At 36.7% G+C, this 15,985-nt stretch overlaps 1 protein-coding gene across 1 annotated transcript in view; it reads left to right on the top strand.

Moving 5' to 3' along the window:
- Positions 1-15,985, top strand: part of LOC308194777 (uncharacterized protein) — a 187,648-nt gene that overhangs the window by 34,886 nt on the left and 136,777 nt on the right. Inside the window, exons 6-7 of the mRNA XM_080591092.1 lie at positions 8,028-8,094; positions 9,725-9,876. Of these exons, the coding sequence (XP_080447218.1) occupies positions 8,028-8,094; positions 9,725-9,876 (219 nt within the window). The remainder of the gene's footprint in view (positions 1-8,027; positions 8,095-9,724; positions 9,877-15,985) is intronic.

Genomic DNA, 15,985 nt, shown 5'->3' with positions numbered 1-15,985 from the left:
CTGTAGCTATCTGGTTAATCATCTATGTCTCATATCTTAACAGGTCCCTGAGCACTCCTTTGTTTCTAAGCTGCTCATCCAGCAAGTTATTGTCAGATGACTTGCCTTCTGCAGACAGAAAGTGAAACTGGTAGGAGTTTTTCAGTTCAGTTGCTAAAAACCTGCCAGGAGGTGCAGTTGGTGTCAGTTCCTCTCCATTCATTTTTGGAGATGGTAAGGAGGTGAGCAAGGCCTTGGCCCCAGTTTCACTGGTGGCTTAGGCACATATGAATACTAGGTATCTGATAAGGAAAGAAGAGGTGGAAAGTCCTCAGCAGCCTGCATGAAGGCACTAAGTAAATCTGAATATTCTCCTGACAGCAGTGAGGTGTCTGTCATTTCAAGTTCACAGTGGAAAAATGTCAATTTCTCAGGTATTTTTAATGCTGTGAAAAACACAGATTTCATGAGGAGAATATATTTTTTATCAGAATATCATGCAGATTGCATATTTCTAGCCAGCGATAAAGTTGGATAGTGCTCAAGAATGGCTGCAATTCAGTCACAGCCATCATTCCTGCCTTGTGCTCATCCTCCTTTTCATGGAGGCGCTTCTCCTCCATGTTCAATCTGCTTTGTATTTCTTGTCCTCTCTAGGACAGAAAGTCCTAGTTGGGCAACAACGTCTTCCATTTTTTTCATGTGCACTAAAAAGAGGCAAACAGAGTGGCTAATTAAAAAGCATAATGCCATGTGTAGAATGGATGCAGTTCCTGTGTTATAAGAATGCTGAGCTCTCTTATACTTGTCCCTCTATAACAATTGCATCCTGGAAAAAACAACTTGATCTCTGAAAATTGCTGCAATTTCTTGCCTATTCCCAACATCATGTTGATGATTAAAATATTGAAGAGAACCTCTCTTGACTGTCTTGGGAGTTTATAAGCAGGAAAAAGAGGTTGAGGATGAATGGAGCAGTTGAGATACATCATAATGTCCTTCCTAGTAATTCTGCTCTTGATCAGTTTGCAGTATCTTCTGAATAGCCTCTGTGACAGTTTTAGGATAAATCCTGCATTGGTGGGAGTATATCTAATGAGAATGATGCATTAATACAGTCCTTTGTCTTTTTGGTTTGTAGGAGCTATGAGGATCACTCTCATTCAAGACAGATTCTTTAGAGAACTCAGCTACTAGCTCTTTGAAAATTTCTGCAGGACATGTGTAAGTGACATTTTTTTGTGTGTAGCTATAGAACCTGGCCAAATATGGATGAACCTGTCTTTCAAAAGATAGATGGTGACAAATGGTGACTCTCTAGTAAATCTGAAGATCCCTAGCAAATTTTAAGTGGTACTAGAATGTATTAGTGCAACAACCTAATTAATACTTTTTTAGCTGTGCTCTCCCCTCCCCTTTCAATCTCTCTAAAGTGTTTACAAAAGTTGTTTGTTTAACTGTATTTAAACAGGATTGCTGGATTTTAGCACCCCTACACACTCACACACACCCCTTAAATCCAGCAGTCTTTGCAGACATCCAGGGTGGAAACTTTCAGCCAAAATGATAATATCAGTGAAAGTTATGAAAATAAATGAAGACAGGGAATTTTACCAACCAAATGCCTCCTGTGCCACCTGTAAAGAGCTTAATGTTGCAGAAGCCAATACAAATTGGAACAGAAGCGTACAGATGGTAGAAAGAACGGCTTTCAGTCAGGCCCTTCTCCTGTCACAACTCTCAGCAAGCTCTGTTATCCTTATACTGCCAAATCATTTTCTTTTGATACACGCAAAACAAAAAACCCAGGAGCTAAAACCTACGTAATCTAGAGACTGAACATTTTTCTTTCCAAATGCATGCAACTTTCAAATAGTTTCAAGAGTACAGCATTTATTATAGGGTCTTTTTATAACAGATGGCAGAGAACTGGGGGAAGATTTTAATCCAGATACTCCTTCCTGTTGAAATAACTCAGTTTCTCTCCCTTACCTTTGGTCATCATTGAATAAACTTGATAAGATCCAACTCTTTAATGCTGGAGATCCCAAGCTCTACCTGTTTGCTCAAGCACCGCAAGAAGTGGCAGCAAAAGCTGTGGGGATTTTGGCAGCGTTAGTAGCTCTGTACCCCAGGCCAAGAGTAAGAGACTACCAGGATCCACTCCCTTTCCCCCTCACCTAGGTCTAAAAGCAAGTTTCTAAACATTTCTTCTCCCTCATTGCCACACTGTCCTAAACCTAAAGCCTCAATTTTGTGACCATAAATGTCCTTCATGCCAGAAATCCTGTCATCCTTACTCCCATTCCTTTTACCCTCTGTCTATGCAGTTTAGCTTAACTGTGTGAGTAAGCTCTGCTTACAGATGGTTCCCGATGTGCAGAGGCATCACCCCCTACAACTAGGGTGACTCACCCCAGAGGGACACTAGGTACTGCTGCCATCAAGCACTTGGAAGTGCTTTGTATTGGTGGTATGCACATGCATTTTGGGACTGTCTTCTGCAAGTAACACTCTCAGCTGTGATTATTTTACATTGATGTATTTAACTTAGCCTGTATGAAATTTCATAGGCATAGATGGGAAATACTTGTTGCATGGAGTCTGAATGGTAATGACAGAAACAAATACTAAATGTCTAGGACTGTTTCATAGCTCTGTGTGTTTAAATTGTTTTCTCAATGCAACATTTCACTCAGAAAATCAGCAAGATTTTAAGTGGAGCAACAGTTGGTAAAAAATAAAAAAATCTGGAGACCTAGAAATATTTTGATTTTTTTTAAAATGATTAGAAACAAAGATGAGGGGTTGAGAGTTGTATATATTCTATTTTTCTACTGTCTGAAGTACATTGTAGATGTAGTTTAATTATAGTTCTATTGTCAACTTTGTTTCATCAAGTTTTTCCTCATAGATTAATCTACTGCTCATAATAACTAAGTGTAGACTATCTGCATTTTAAGCCAGTGAATGAGGAAAGGTTTTATATGAGGCTAGGAAAGGGACTATCTGAATTGCCTCTAGGTGGCAGTGAGTCATTATTTCTTGGCATCCACTAAACGCTCTTTCACTGTCCCTGCAAAGAGAGGCCTTCTTACAGTCTGAGTGTTGTTCAGTTTTAAAGCCATTTTGGATACATCTTGAAATCCTAAAAGCACTGTATTGCAGTAGTATATATATGTTTGCAAATCAGTTAGTCCTGGAAATATGGACAAATAATCCATGCAGCATGTGTGTTGTGAATCAGCAGGTCTCTGGTGTGTGCTTTCAGGTGGCCAGAGGATGTGCAGCCAACCCAGCTTGTTCCCAGTGCCTGTTGCACACACATACACACAGATGAAGGGGTCTGTAGCATACACATGGTAAGTTTAAGCACTCTGGATATACACCGTGGTGGACCGCAAATTGTGTGCTGTGCTTGGATAAAACTTGCTGGTAGACAATAAGACTGTGCCCAGAAAAATGTAAAGCTGGTGGGCTTCCTTTGGCCATATCCCATTCTCCCCCCTGATACCAGGAAGTGAAGTGGGGTAGTTGTTTCTTAGCTGTGATCACTGCTAACACTGATGGATCTGCATGGATCTTTCTTTCCCCAGAAAACAAAGATTTCAAACTGTTTTCTTTAAATTTTTACATATTTTGCATGTTGATGTGACTGCATGCTAGAACAAATTGCTTACAGGCTGTTTGTACAGCTGTTTGGGCTTGGTGCGATGGTGGTATGTGTGATATTCTGATCACGGCAATAACCGGTTCTGTCACTTGAGTGTGAGCAATGGACTGCACTAAATGCTCCTAATAAAAGGATTGCAGGCCCTCTGGTAGGTCCTTGCTGGCTGACAGTATTAATTGTAATGTTTAGAAGATGGAGATTGGCTTTGTAATTGTAATTCAGGCTCTGATTTCACAGTGTGCTTAAATCCATTACTTTTTTCATGTGGTTATGTTGACTGCATTTTAGCAGAGTACTCACTAACTTCCTTCCACCTCACCTGGAGAATGTTTTCACTTTCATGAGCATCTTTAATTCCAGCCCAGGCTTTTTATTCATAAATGAAGAAAAACATGTGCTTAAATGCTTTACAAATTGGGGTATATGTCATCAGCTCTGATACTGTGGGTTAAGAGCAGGAAGAACAATTTTATGAGCTGTGTGGGTTCCATGATATTCACTAAAAGCAAGTTTTTAAAAAAAAGTCCTTGTCATGAGCAAAGTGCATGTCCTTCAGAATACCATCAGTTTTCTATTCTAGATAAAAACATAAAGGACTTTTTCTTTAAAACATGCAGAACTTTTTAACTGTGTTGTTCTTCATGGCAAGGATTAACAAATACCACTAATACCTTTTCAGTAAAAGGATAGTATCAGAATCATGAAGGGTCTAAATAGCCTGAGAATTGAATGTGGCAACAAAAATGTTTTGTGGATTGTGTCAAACAATGTCAAATGTGGAATAAGTAAACAGTTTTAAACTGAGTGAGAAGTAAATGATTTATTTGGTAGAGGTTTTTGATAGAATACATTTTGGCATTAAATTTTAAAATGACTCTGAATACAACTCTTTTAGAAAACATTGTTGTGATGAAAGACTTAGCAGCTTGATGGATGTGAATGAATAAGTCTCATAAATTGCGATACCACAGCTGGGATTCTGCATTAATAGGAATGAGATTATCATAGTGTTAAATCATACAGCTATACATTTAAAAGTATGTACTGGGAATAAATGCATATTGTATAATATTTCTTTTGTCTTCTGCTCTCAGCCCAGCACTATCGCACTACATCACAAATATGAGCATCAGTAGATTCTGACAGTCTCACACAAGAAGCAGTTTTCAGAGGCAAGTTTAATAAATGATTACATAGTTGCTATTACTTAATGAAATACAATGATTCTTGCTCCTGATACTAATGGAAAAAATAGGAGCTGATGCAGAATTTTGTTAGCAAAGATGATGTAGGAAATAATATCAATGAAACATTTTTATGAAGCTTCAGTAAAACAGTGGCTTCTGCTATGAAAAAAGAATTTTTCCATCTTTAAGGTAGTTGCCATTTTCAGGACATATTCCAATTTCATGTTCAAACTCTGATTTCATAAGGTTGTCTCTGGCTAGACAGAATTTTCCTATGAAAATTCTGAATTCTGAAAATGAACTGAGCAAACACTATTAAAGATGTATCCTAAATGCTGTCCTCTCTCAATGTAAAATTTGTAAATTAAGCTCTCTGAAATTACCAACAGAAACAGGTGTAGCTATCTCCTTTACCCTTTTCTCACATACACATCTGCATGAAAAATGAGAAAAGTAAGCAGATACTGATAGATCATCAATCTGATAGATGTACAAAGACAATAGTTTCAGAAAAGCTCAGGTCCAGGTTCTATTGTAAATCTACCATGATTTTCCAATGTTCCACCTTTTGCTATAAAGGGCATCATATTGAGCTAGATATGATTCTATAATCAATGTTATAAATTCTGCAAGAAGTTTCAATAAAGCCTGTTTGTTTTAATTAGTATTAGATTATTTTGCAGCATTCTGAGTAGGTTACATTTCTGTCTCAAACTATGAGGTATAGTTCTTGTTTGCTTTGTGGGAAATTTTCAGAGAAGGAATGAGAATGGCTTTGTGAACCTTCCAGGGAGGCTCTCATCATGCTACTAGTAAATATTTCTGTGAGAAACAGTCCTGCAAGTCGGCCTACATGGAGCTCAGTTACGGGCCAAAGCCATAGTTTCCTTATGGAAATGCAGTTTATGAGTCTAATGTCACCTAAAACTGTTCATTAGCTTATGTTCATGGGTGTTCTTTTAACTCCAATGTATTCTGGAGTTTGCTGTGTCTGTTAAAACCTATTAAACCTGTTAAAAATGTTGTGTGCTCAAAAACTTGGACCTTCTTTATGTTGTCCCCTAGTTAGATAAATGATAAACAGTATTAACGTATTATTATATGCTTCTTTTAAGGATAGGTGAACTGATTTAAATTAAGGAAAAAATCACCTGTACATTTAGGCTGAGGCTTGTGAGAAGGATTTAAATAAGAACCCTGTCAGAAATCACTTTCCACTCAATGGGATTGTCAACAAAAGTTAACAAAGTTCTTCTTCATGCTGTTTTAGTTTAAGTGTGTGCTAATCTCCTTAGTTATTTTGATCTTTTCTCACATGCATTCGTACCATCAACAGGTAGGTAGTAGTGAAAAATTAAGATATTGGAGCGCCGATTTAAATGTTTTCAATTACACTTATTGTCTTCAAAATATGCTGTTTCAAGGGTATGGGTTAATCCTGATTACATTTGAGTACTTCTGAGGTTTTGAGTCTCTTTTTCTACTTTTAACCAAACAAAAAGAAAGTGGGAGAGAGAGAAATACTAAATCAAAACAACCCCTAAATCTGAATTCTTCTATTTGGACTGTAGAGCCCAGGACATATTGCAATAATATTTGAAAGTCTTTAGTTTTATCCCAATAAAGGACAAAAATATATTTTTACCCTTAAGTTGACATGTACTTGAGTTATTTACTTAAAACTAGCTTTAGATATTTTACTTGAGTTTGAGTCTGCATTTTGATATTATTCTCCCAATGTCTGGCGCTGTGTGCTTAATGCTTGTGTCAAGAAGTAATTCTCTTTGTCTCTTTTTTTTTTTTCCTTCCTCTCCTTCCTTTTCTTCCTTTTTTTTTTTTTTCCCCTTCCATTTAAACAGTTCTACTGGGGCTCTGTGTTCCTGCTCCCTTATTCCTTCATTGTTTGTTGCTCTTTACTGGTTAGAAAGGCTTCGATACATGAGCAAAATTGATTGCTGCTTGTTAGTTTTCTTTTTGATTTGGTAATTCTCAGACTGTCAAATGTTTATTCAAAAAAAATATACAGAAGATAATGAATTAGGTAAATTAAAAAACCCTTTGGTTTCTGAGGATGAGCAATGTGGTTCTAACATCCCATTTTTCCAGACAAAATACATTCTTCATATTTTCTTTCCGGCTATAAGGATATAAGGAGCCCACATTCAGCTTTCACCGAAGAAGCGTCCATTTTTCCAAATTAATCAAAATGGAGCAGACCTTATGAGACCATTTGAAGTCATAAAATTTTGATGTCCATTTCTTCTAAATCAGGATATCCGGTCTTGCCTCAAGTCCTATGTAGTCTAAAACCAATGTTGTTATAAGAGCAGTCCTTCCATCTTTTTTTTTTCTATTTATTATAAACAGTATACAGTAGTGGTGAAATAGCCTAATTATATATGTAATTCTCCATTTTATCCTCTATCATGTTAATATGAGGAGACAAAAGATATTTCATAGTACGTGATAAACAAATGATAATATTCCCTAGTTCATTCAACTTTATTGTGTCTGTATTATGTGAGCTTGCTGGTGGCCAGACACTACAGCACACCCAGACAATTAACAGATTTGCATCTGGTTACTGCCTTGCCGTATGTATCCCACTTTGTATTACAGCTGAGACACAAATGGGTCCCTTCTGGGTTTGTGAAAGAGAACAGCTTTACTACATAAACCAAACCTATCTTCCTATCTTCTTACTAACAGCTAACAAAGGAGGGGCTCCGCAAAGAGTGTCTCAAGTGGATGTTGCATTTTGATTTCACTGTTTGAATTTCTCAGTAATGTTCGTTCAAAAGTGTCTGTGCATGTTAACTTCCTAGCTACCACCCTGGGCATTCAGCTATGCTACAGCTTAGCTACAGGCAAAATGAAGCGTTACTGCAAAATGAATGCATATCTTGAATGTGTCCTCCTGTTATGATAAATAGTTTGGTTTGGCAATTGTGATATCCAAAAACAGTGCAACTGAAAGCATCTGGTTATTTGTAAAGAAATTCTAAAATGAATAAATTACCAGAAATAATATTATTATGGAAAGGAAAATACAACCCTTATATTCTCCTTCCACATTTGTATTCTGCTTAGAGTGTTGAAATTGCCATACTAAAATCAGGATGAGAGTATGGATAAGAGTCTGGGGTGAGACACAAGTCAGCTTAATTAGCAATATTTTCCTTCTACAGTTACAAAGAATCCAACTGACAGTGTGGATATGCAAAAGTGCAGAAAAGGCTCTGGAATCTGTCTGTTGTAAGTTGATATTAAAAAGATTAAATGTTTTATGCCATTGATTTTTTTTTTCCTTTTTTTTTTTTTTGTATCTAGATCTATGACAACTGGACATATACGATTTTGGCCTATAACCTCATGGTGGTGTGGTTTAGAAGTCTGTCAAGCTTGATTTAAACCATGTCATATCTCACATTTAATTGAAATATATTTAATGTTGTGTGTGTTCATGCCTTTCAGGTATGTCTACTATCATAGAGGCTGAGAAGCAGGGTAGATTAGTCCTTATTGAGCACAGTGCTGACAAGCTAGACTGATCACTTAAAAATTAGTTTAGGCATTTCTATATTGCAGGGAAGATGCCAAAGCTTACTGTAAAGGAATTAAAGCTTGTCTTTCCCCCTTCCTCCTCCTCCTCCTCTTCATCAGCAATGGCTGCTTCAGAACCTCTGACTCGGTCTTGTGACTTGTGACGTGGAAGTGTTGCACGTCCAGCTTTCATTGTACCCATACAGCTTCCTTTAAAAACTCCACCTGGAGTGGAGTTGTGCACTTGTCTAGTTTACTGTAGTCAACCAGTCCCCTGAGGACTGTTTCTCACCGCCCATATCAACCCATATCAGACTTCTCTGGTGGTGAACAATCACCACCTTTGCTGCCTTAGTTCAATGGTCCCTTAACCTTGCTGCTGTGATTCTTTGTGGAGTCATGCTCCAGAGCAACCTGATTTAAACAATAACAAGCCCCTCACCGCATTAAGTTGTGTCATTGCGTAGCGGCGGGTGTGTGACTTGGACCTAGAGAGAGCAGGTGCTTTCTTACAATTCCTTTGGTGTTGAAGAAATTACAATGTAGGACCATAACTTATGATGTTTCTGAGCATGAAAGGGCTGCCTGTGATTGCTGTAGAGAAAAATGTTAGGAATAAGTTAAATATTAAACCCACAATACAGAAATGTAATATTTTTTCAGGAGAAACTTTTGGGGCCTTTTAATTTGAATTATGCCAGAACACCCTGGCCTGGTGGACGTTTTTTATTAATATATTTCTGCCTTTTTTTTAAAGTAAAATCAGATTACCTAAATATTTTTCTGTTTGCTAGATCTGGCTAGAATGATGATAGCACAGACTGTATGCAAGAAACATTGTGCTGATGACATAATATATGTCTGAAATGATCTAGTGTTTTCACAAATCACAGAATGAAGGGATAGCTTATCTTCAGATTTTAGCACTTGCTACTGCAGTATGAATTATTCTGTATAATCTTTACTTCCATTCTGAAAATTGTCTGCAGTAGCATATATTCAATTTAGGGGAAAAGCACATAAAGTAAATTAGGTTGAAAGAGCTCCCAACTGTCTGCATTGTGTAATGCTGATTTAATAGAAAGCAGCCAAAAAAGAATACAGTAATGATAGGACATAAATATTAGCATTATGTATAAATAAATGTCAGGCATAAGTTTACTTCTAAATTTGCCTTAACAACTGCATTAGGATTGATGTCCCTAGTGGCTATAAATACAGTATATCTGGCAAAGGCCTGCCAAACAAGAAGTTTATCAGTAAGCAGATGATGGAAAATCATGTAACATTTAACACATCTTTTTTGAATAATCTTTTTTTTTTTTTCTTCTGCTTTGTGCAGTTGAGATTGATTGCAATGATGAACACCTTAGGTTGGCCTGGAGACAGAGGGATGGAAGCTGGAGAAAAGCTACATCTGTGGAGTTTCTGAAGAGCTTGGGGAGAGGTCAGGAAATAAACTCCGGGGAAAGGAAAGAGCAGATGGTGCATAAGGTAAGTCACAGGACCTGTGATTAACCTGACTAACAGATTCAGAAATTGAAGATATCTCTGTTCAAGCAAGGGGTTCATTTTTTATCCTAATAAGATACATGAAGAAGTTAGAGGTTACAGTTACTTGATACAACCCAGAGAAACCTCTTACACGTTAATTTTCTGTCTCTTTCCTTTATCATTGGAATTTCAGTGTGGTAATGTTTTTGAGATGTTTGTGATATAAAACCATGAAGAAGAACTCATTTAACAATTAAATAAGAGAGACTGGTAAGCTGTGGTACACTATGGTTTTCTGATTGAATGATGGTAATGAATCAGGGAGAGTTTTGACTGGTAAACAGAAGTATGTATTATATTATTTTTCACTGTCTCATGAGTTGAAGGTATTCATTAACTGTAGTTCACATTTTCTATTTAAATTAATGTTTGGTTAGACTTGACCAAATATATGTTCTGCTTAGAGCTATTGTATTAAGCAAAGAATAAATTTTGCTTTTAAATTGCAGTAAACTAAGATGAATAGAAAGATCAATAATTTAATTTTCAGAAATCTTAAAGATGTCTGTGAAATATATGTTCTGGCATCTCCTGCATTCTGATTTGTATTTTTGTGCAGTTTTAGAGAAGAGAGGATTGCATAGTGGTACCAATTGCCCCATGGAGATCTGTTTTTGGAAATGGTGGCTGCTTTTGTATTTGTAGAAACAAAACTCAGATCATTTTATCTATAGCGAATACAATGCTTTAGGTTTGCAGTCAAAGCCGTTAGCAAAAATTGTACTGGTTATTTTATTTAGTGATGTCTTCTGCTGCAGATTTCATCTTGAAAGCAGGAGGAGAAAGTTGTCCCTGTTCCCCTGGGGAGAGGAGCCAGGGTGATGGTCAGCACCATGGGTGCAGCCAGAACTGTTGAAAGCACTGATTTTGGCAATTGGCCACAAGGACCCTGAGATCAGCTCTGGGAACTGTGGCCTCTCCCCTGCCCTGCTGATTTTGCGCAGTATTTCTAGCTGTAGATGGCATTAATAAACCAAAAAAAGAAAAAGGTTATAAGGGAATATTTGTCCAAGTTCAAAACTGCCATGTTTTCATGGACATGCAGCTTGGTTTTCATAAAAAACAAATCAAAAAACAAACAAACAAACAAAAAAATGTTGAAGGGTGGGTAGATGTGGAGCAGTAGACACAACGAATGGTTGGTTGAAAGCTTGAGGAAAACCTATTAAAATGTCTGCTCATGACTGTTGTTCACATCTGTGAAATTTTTGGAAAGTATTCCAGGTTAGCTGAGTGTGAAATATGGTTCTAAACTCACCTGAGTTTTGTGGACCACAGTAAAAATGGTCAATGAAATGGTAATAGTAGTAAGAAAGTAAGTAACTAAATGGTTGTTAAAAGCATAACTCAACCCAAAAAGTAGTCCTTACAAAACATAATTCTTATACATAATTTTCAACCTTAATATTTCAGAATATTTTTTAATAGGCTAAAATAAATTAATTATTTAATTATCTTAAAAACCTATGGCTGTTATTAGACTAATGGAATAAAAATTGAGATTTTGTAGTTTGCTACACATTGTTCCATTTTCGCTACTGACTACCAAACATTAATCAAATGGAGTTTTGATAGCCGCTTGGACTTTAGGTACTTATTGAACCAGGCATGTATGAGTTCTAATCTGTTAATTTTCATATGGAAGACTTGGTACATTTGATATATATATTTTAATTTGTACTTGCTATGCTTTCTTATACAGAATGAAGAGATAGCATGACAAGTTTCTTTTTTTCATAATTTCTAACAGCAGATCTTGTAGGGAATATTGATAACAAGAAATTTGTATAAAATACTACAGTTCCCGCTCATGTAGATTTGCCTGGTAGATTTAAGACATCCCTTACATATGAAATGCAATTACCTGGAATGTAAGAGCTCACCTGCCTTTAGCTCCCATGGGATGTTTTTAAATTTCATTGAGTTAGTATATTTTTATCTTTCTCAGGCTAAAAATCCAGGAAGCTCTTTCTAAATCCTCCAACAGCTGCTACATTGAATTAGTTGAAGTTGTGAACAATATTTGATTAGCACACCCTATTGTTAAAAAAAAAATAAAATTGTACACTTTTGGAGCAATTTTGTTAGGCACATTCAGCAGGAGCAAAGGCACCTAAATTTGTAAGATTACTGATATTTTGGTTGTGTTTTAGATCTTGGCAAGCCAATGCTAGTGTCTGCCACTTGGGCCAACAGATCAGGTAGTTTAAAGAATGCTTACACATAAGAAAAAGTCGCATTTATTTCTAAATATTCAGCTGTAATTGCTGCAAATATGAGGCTTTTTATTACTATTAACAAGTATTATATAAAAGGGCATAATGTTTCCTAGTTCACCCTTTGGTAATGCAAACAGTTTTCCAATGGGCAGATCTGTCACACAGTGATAACCAAGTGAAAAATTCTCCTTGGTTAGAAAATATGATTACAAAGTCAGAAAAAAAATGGCAGGCGCAGTTGTAACACCTGAAAGTATTTTCTTTTAAGCTGCTCTCGGAGTGGGGGACAAACACAACTTCAGATTCTTTATATTTCAAGTTGGCAGCATCCTGTTAAATTGCTTTGTGAGAGATGAGTGTGCTGGCTGATGAATGCATACTCTGTAGTGTGTGATACCATGCATATAAAACGGTTTATTGAACAAAATAAACAATTCTTTGCCGTCTCTGACAGACAATTCTACATTTCTCTGCAGTCTCATAAATGACAGCTATGACCAGTCAAAATAAAATCTACCTGTGCATTTGCAATGTCTTCTCTCTGTTTCATATAACTTAACCCTAAATACCTCTTCAGTAGTGTACACCCGTCACTTGTTTTTTTCATTTGGAATATCTTAAAATTCTTACTTTTAATAATGTGATATTTTTCATTTTCAGAAAAAAAAAAGATTTCTTTCACATTGAACTTATTATAAGGCATAAAGCTTATTTTAAAATAGTATTTAACTGGAAAACTTAGGCTTTCATAGATGTTCAACTTATCTTTCTAATATCTCAAGTGAAGCAGTTGTTTCTTCCTGATTTGAATACATCTAATTTTTCATCCCATTATTTTCAGCTAGCATACAGGAGAAGCCAGGCAGCATGTGCTATTTAGTTGTTGCTTTTCAAGAAACTAAATTTGTGCCATTTATTTTGAGCATCCATTTTTCTTATTTTCTACATGGAAAAGTGGCACATAGAGCAGCACAGAGACTCTAACTTTTTTTTTTTTAATTTATTCTCATTTAAGAATATATTTTATATCTACTACAGTACATAGTTTTATTCTGTCCTTGCCACTGATTTTGTGTCTTTGATTTACCTGTGCCAAAATGCATTGGAAGAAAGAGTAGAGATAGCACGGCCATTATAACTTCATCCAATATGTCAAGCAGAGTTCTAAAATTTAAAATGGTCTTGTTTTTCTGGTGCACAGTCCTTAGCATGATAAGAATTTTGATCTGTTAGAAACTCTCCCAGCATCCTTCATTAGGACTAAGCATACTGAAAATAAAATGAACAGAATCTGTACCTCACTGATAACTAAGCAGTTCTGTGCTCATTATTTTTGACATCTGAACAGAGTCAATATTTAGCTAAAGATAAGAAGTTGATAAAAACCAAGCTAGTCTTTTTAAAGTATCCAATATAAACAGTATATGGTCTGTTGACAGTTGTTTGGGAATTTTGTGTTAATAAAGAAAAATCAGAAGTTAAAAAATAGGTGCACAAGGCTAAGCCTGTTCAAGCTGTTGCATTGTTCCTGTTGGGGCTGACCACCTTCGGCACTGCTGAAAGGAGAAAACTCCTCAGAAGGCTGATTTTATGACTGGTAGATTTCAAAACACTTTGTAGAAGGGAAAAGTGAGCATTTTCCCAATCTACAGCAAAATTGTTCATATTCAGGCAAGTTCGCTGCTTTGGAAATGACCTCTTTCCAGAAGCCCCTGGAAAAGATCTCTGAGTTAAAGAAAAACCCAGAGTCTGTGCTGACAGAAGAACCTTGTGCAGAAATGCAGCCAAGGCAATGTGTTTTGCCCAGTTGTCTTTGAGGTAGCTGTGTAATGATGTCCTGGGTTAGTGTCAACAGCAAAATGCCAGCAGGAGACTGGGTCACTGCTCTATTTTCAATCTCTCTCTCTCTTTTTTTTTTTTTTTTTAATGGTGTAATGGTGTTAAGAAGAATAGGCTTCATACTGCAAATATTAAGTGAGAGAGACACATTATTTTCTGTTATGCTTTCAATGCAGTGTTTTTCCACAAGTGAGACATTAAAGTTTTATCATTTCTATTCGACAACCTCCTCAGCACCCTTGTGCTTTAAAATCCAAATCTAGTTCTGTAATAAAACTGTTAATTTATGACCGGTGTGAACTTCTATAGCATGGATCAATATTGATTTTCTGAACCTGTTTCTCACAGACCTGTTAAAATAAGAAATCTGATTTAAAAAAAAAAAAATCTTTAAATTGAGAAAGAATGTGCTCTAGTCTTATTGCTGTATTCTGAGAGCTTGAAGACTCCCGTGAAGACTTAAACAGACTTGAGCTTGCCTAAGGCAACACATAATAGTTTTTATGGTTTTCAGTCAAAGAATTCAACATGAGGAGTAAAACAGTTTAACTTATCCCAGTCAATAGTAGAACAATTAACTGTTTGAGCAGTTAACAATTCTTGGCTCTCAAGGGCAGATTATTTAGACCCATTTGGGTCACCTCGGTGCATAAGCCACATATGTAGTATCAGGCTGTCTCATTATGGCACTGCAGAATTTGACATACGGTCTGCAATTCCTTGTGTCTGGGGGAAGTGTCTGGTGCTATCTGGGATGTCCTTAGGGTATCCAAGACATCCGTGTGGAACTGGCAGATATGACAGAAGATCAAGGGGAGATCCATGCTCTTCTGGCATACTGATTGGAGGCTAAGCTAAAAGTCCTACCACCTCTGAAAGCACTAGGTGCCTATGTATGGTTGAGTGTATTGACACCACCAGACAGAGCTGGACAATAAACAGTGTTTGTATTGAATCCTTGAGAAGATATGGTGATTTGAAACTTTTGCTTTTACTCTTCTTCCCACACCTGTCCCCTCCTAAATTTTTTAGTCATTATTGATCTGAATGCTTTCTGGTCTGGTATTTTGGCTTGGCAGAGGTAAAGATACATATTTGGTTTGGTCTAAAACTTATCTTTTATCTTCTCATGTTTGTAAAAATTCCCCAAATTCTGGAAGATATGTTGGCTATTTATCTATTCATTAAAGATGAGCCTTGTCCATGATCATAACTGGGGAGAATGTTTTGTGTTGTATGATTTGATGGCAGTAAGTTAGACAATCTCTATGATGCAGCTGTTGGGTGTAGAAATGATCAAATGATTAGAAATACATGATGGATTTATTGAGGGGGAGAGTCACTAAGGGAAATTTTGACAGTAGCTGGTACAGTGCAAGGTACCCTGCTTTATGGTACAGTAAGGGATAAGGCCAAATAGGTTTCATGTCTTCCCTGGAATGCCCACGGGGCAAACCTAAGTATTCAAGGAAGAGCTGATGACTGTCTCCCTAATCTAATGGTTATTTCTGATCATAACCTACTATTTTAATAAATTTCCATAAGAGAACATACAGTTTAATCAGAAGCAAGCTGTGATGAAAATATTTGGAAAGGAAATACTTTCGCCTTTCTGTTTTGGAGAATTTCTCCTGACCATCATTAAAAGAAATTCCCCAGTGCTCATAACACAGAACTGGGGTTACATATCTGCAAGCAGAATTTGAAAACAGCTGGCTGGCCTGGGTAAGGACCTCACTTGAGAGTTCCACATGAGCTGCTGCTTATTAGAGAATTCCTGAATCTCGTGTAGCTTTATGGTGCCAAAATACAGCTGAAGAAATGTTGATTAATGCAAACTTTGTGGCTTAATCTGTATGAGAACCAGTACCTCAGAGACTCAGAAATGCACGCGAACTCTGCTGTTCCTGCGCCCACAAATCACAGGTATCTCGATTGAAATAGTCGTGTTTGTTTCCTCTGAATAACTAAGTAGTAAGTGAGAGAGTGTT

This window comes from Anser brachyrhynchus (assembly GCF_964034855.1).
Source record: "Anser brachyrhynchus genome assembly, chromosome: 4".
Lineage (NCBI taxonomy): Eukaryota > Metazoa > Chordata > Aves > Anseriformes > Anatidae > Anser > Anser brachyrhynchus.
This window is presented reverse-complemented; position numbering and strand designations above follow the sequence as displayed.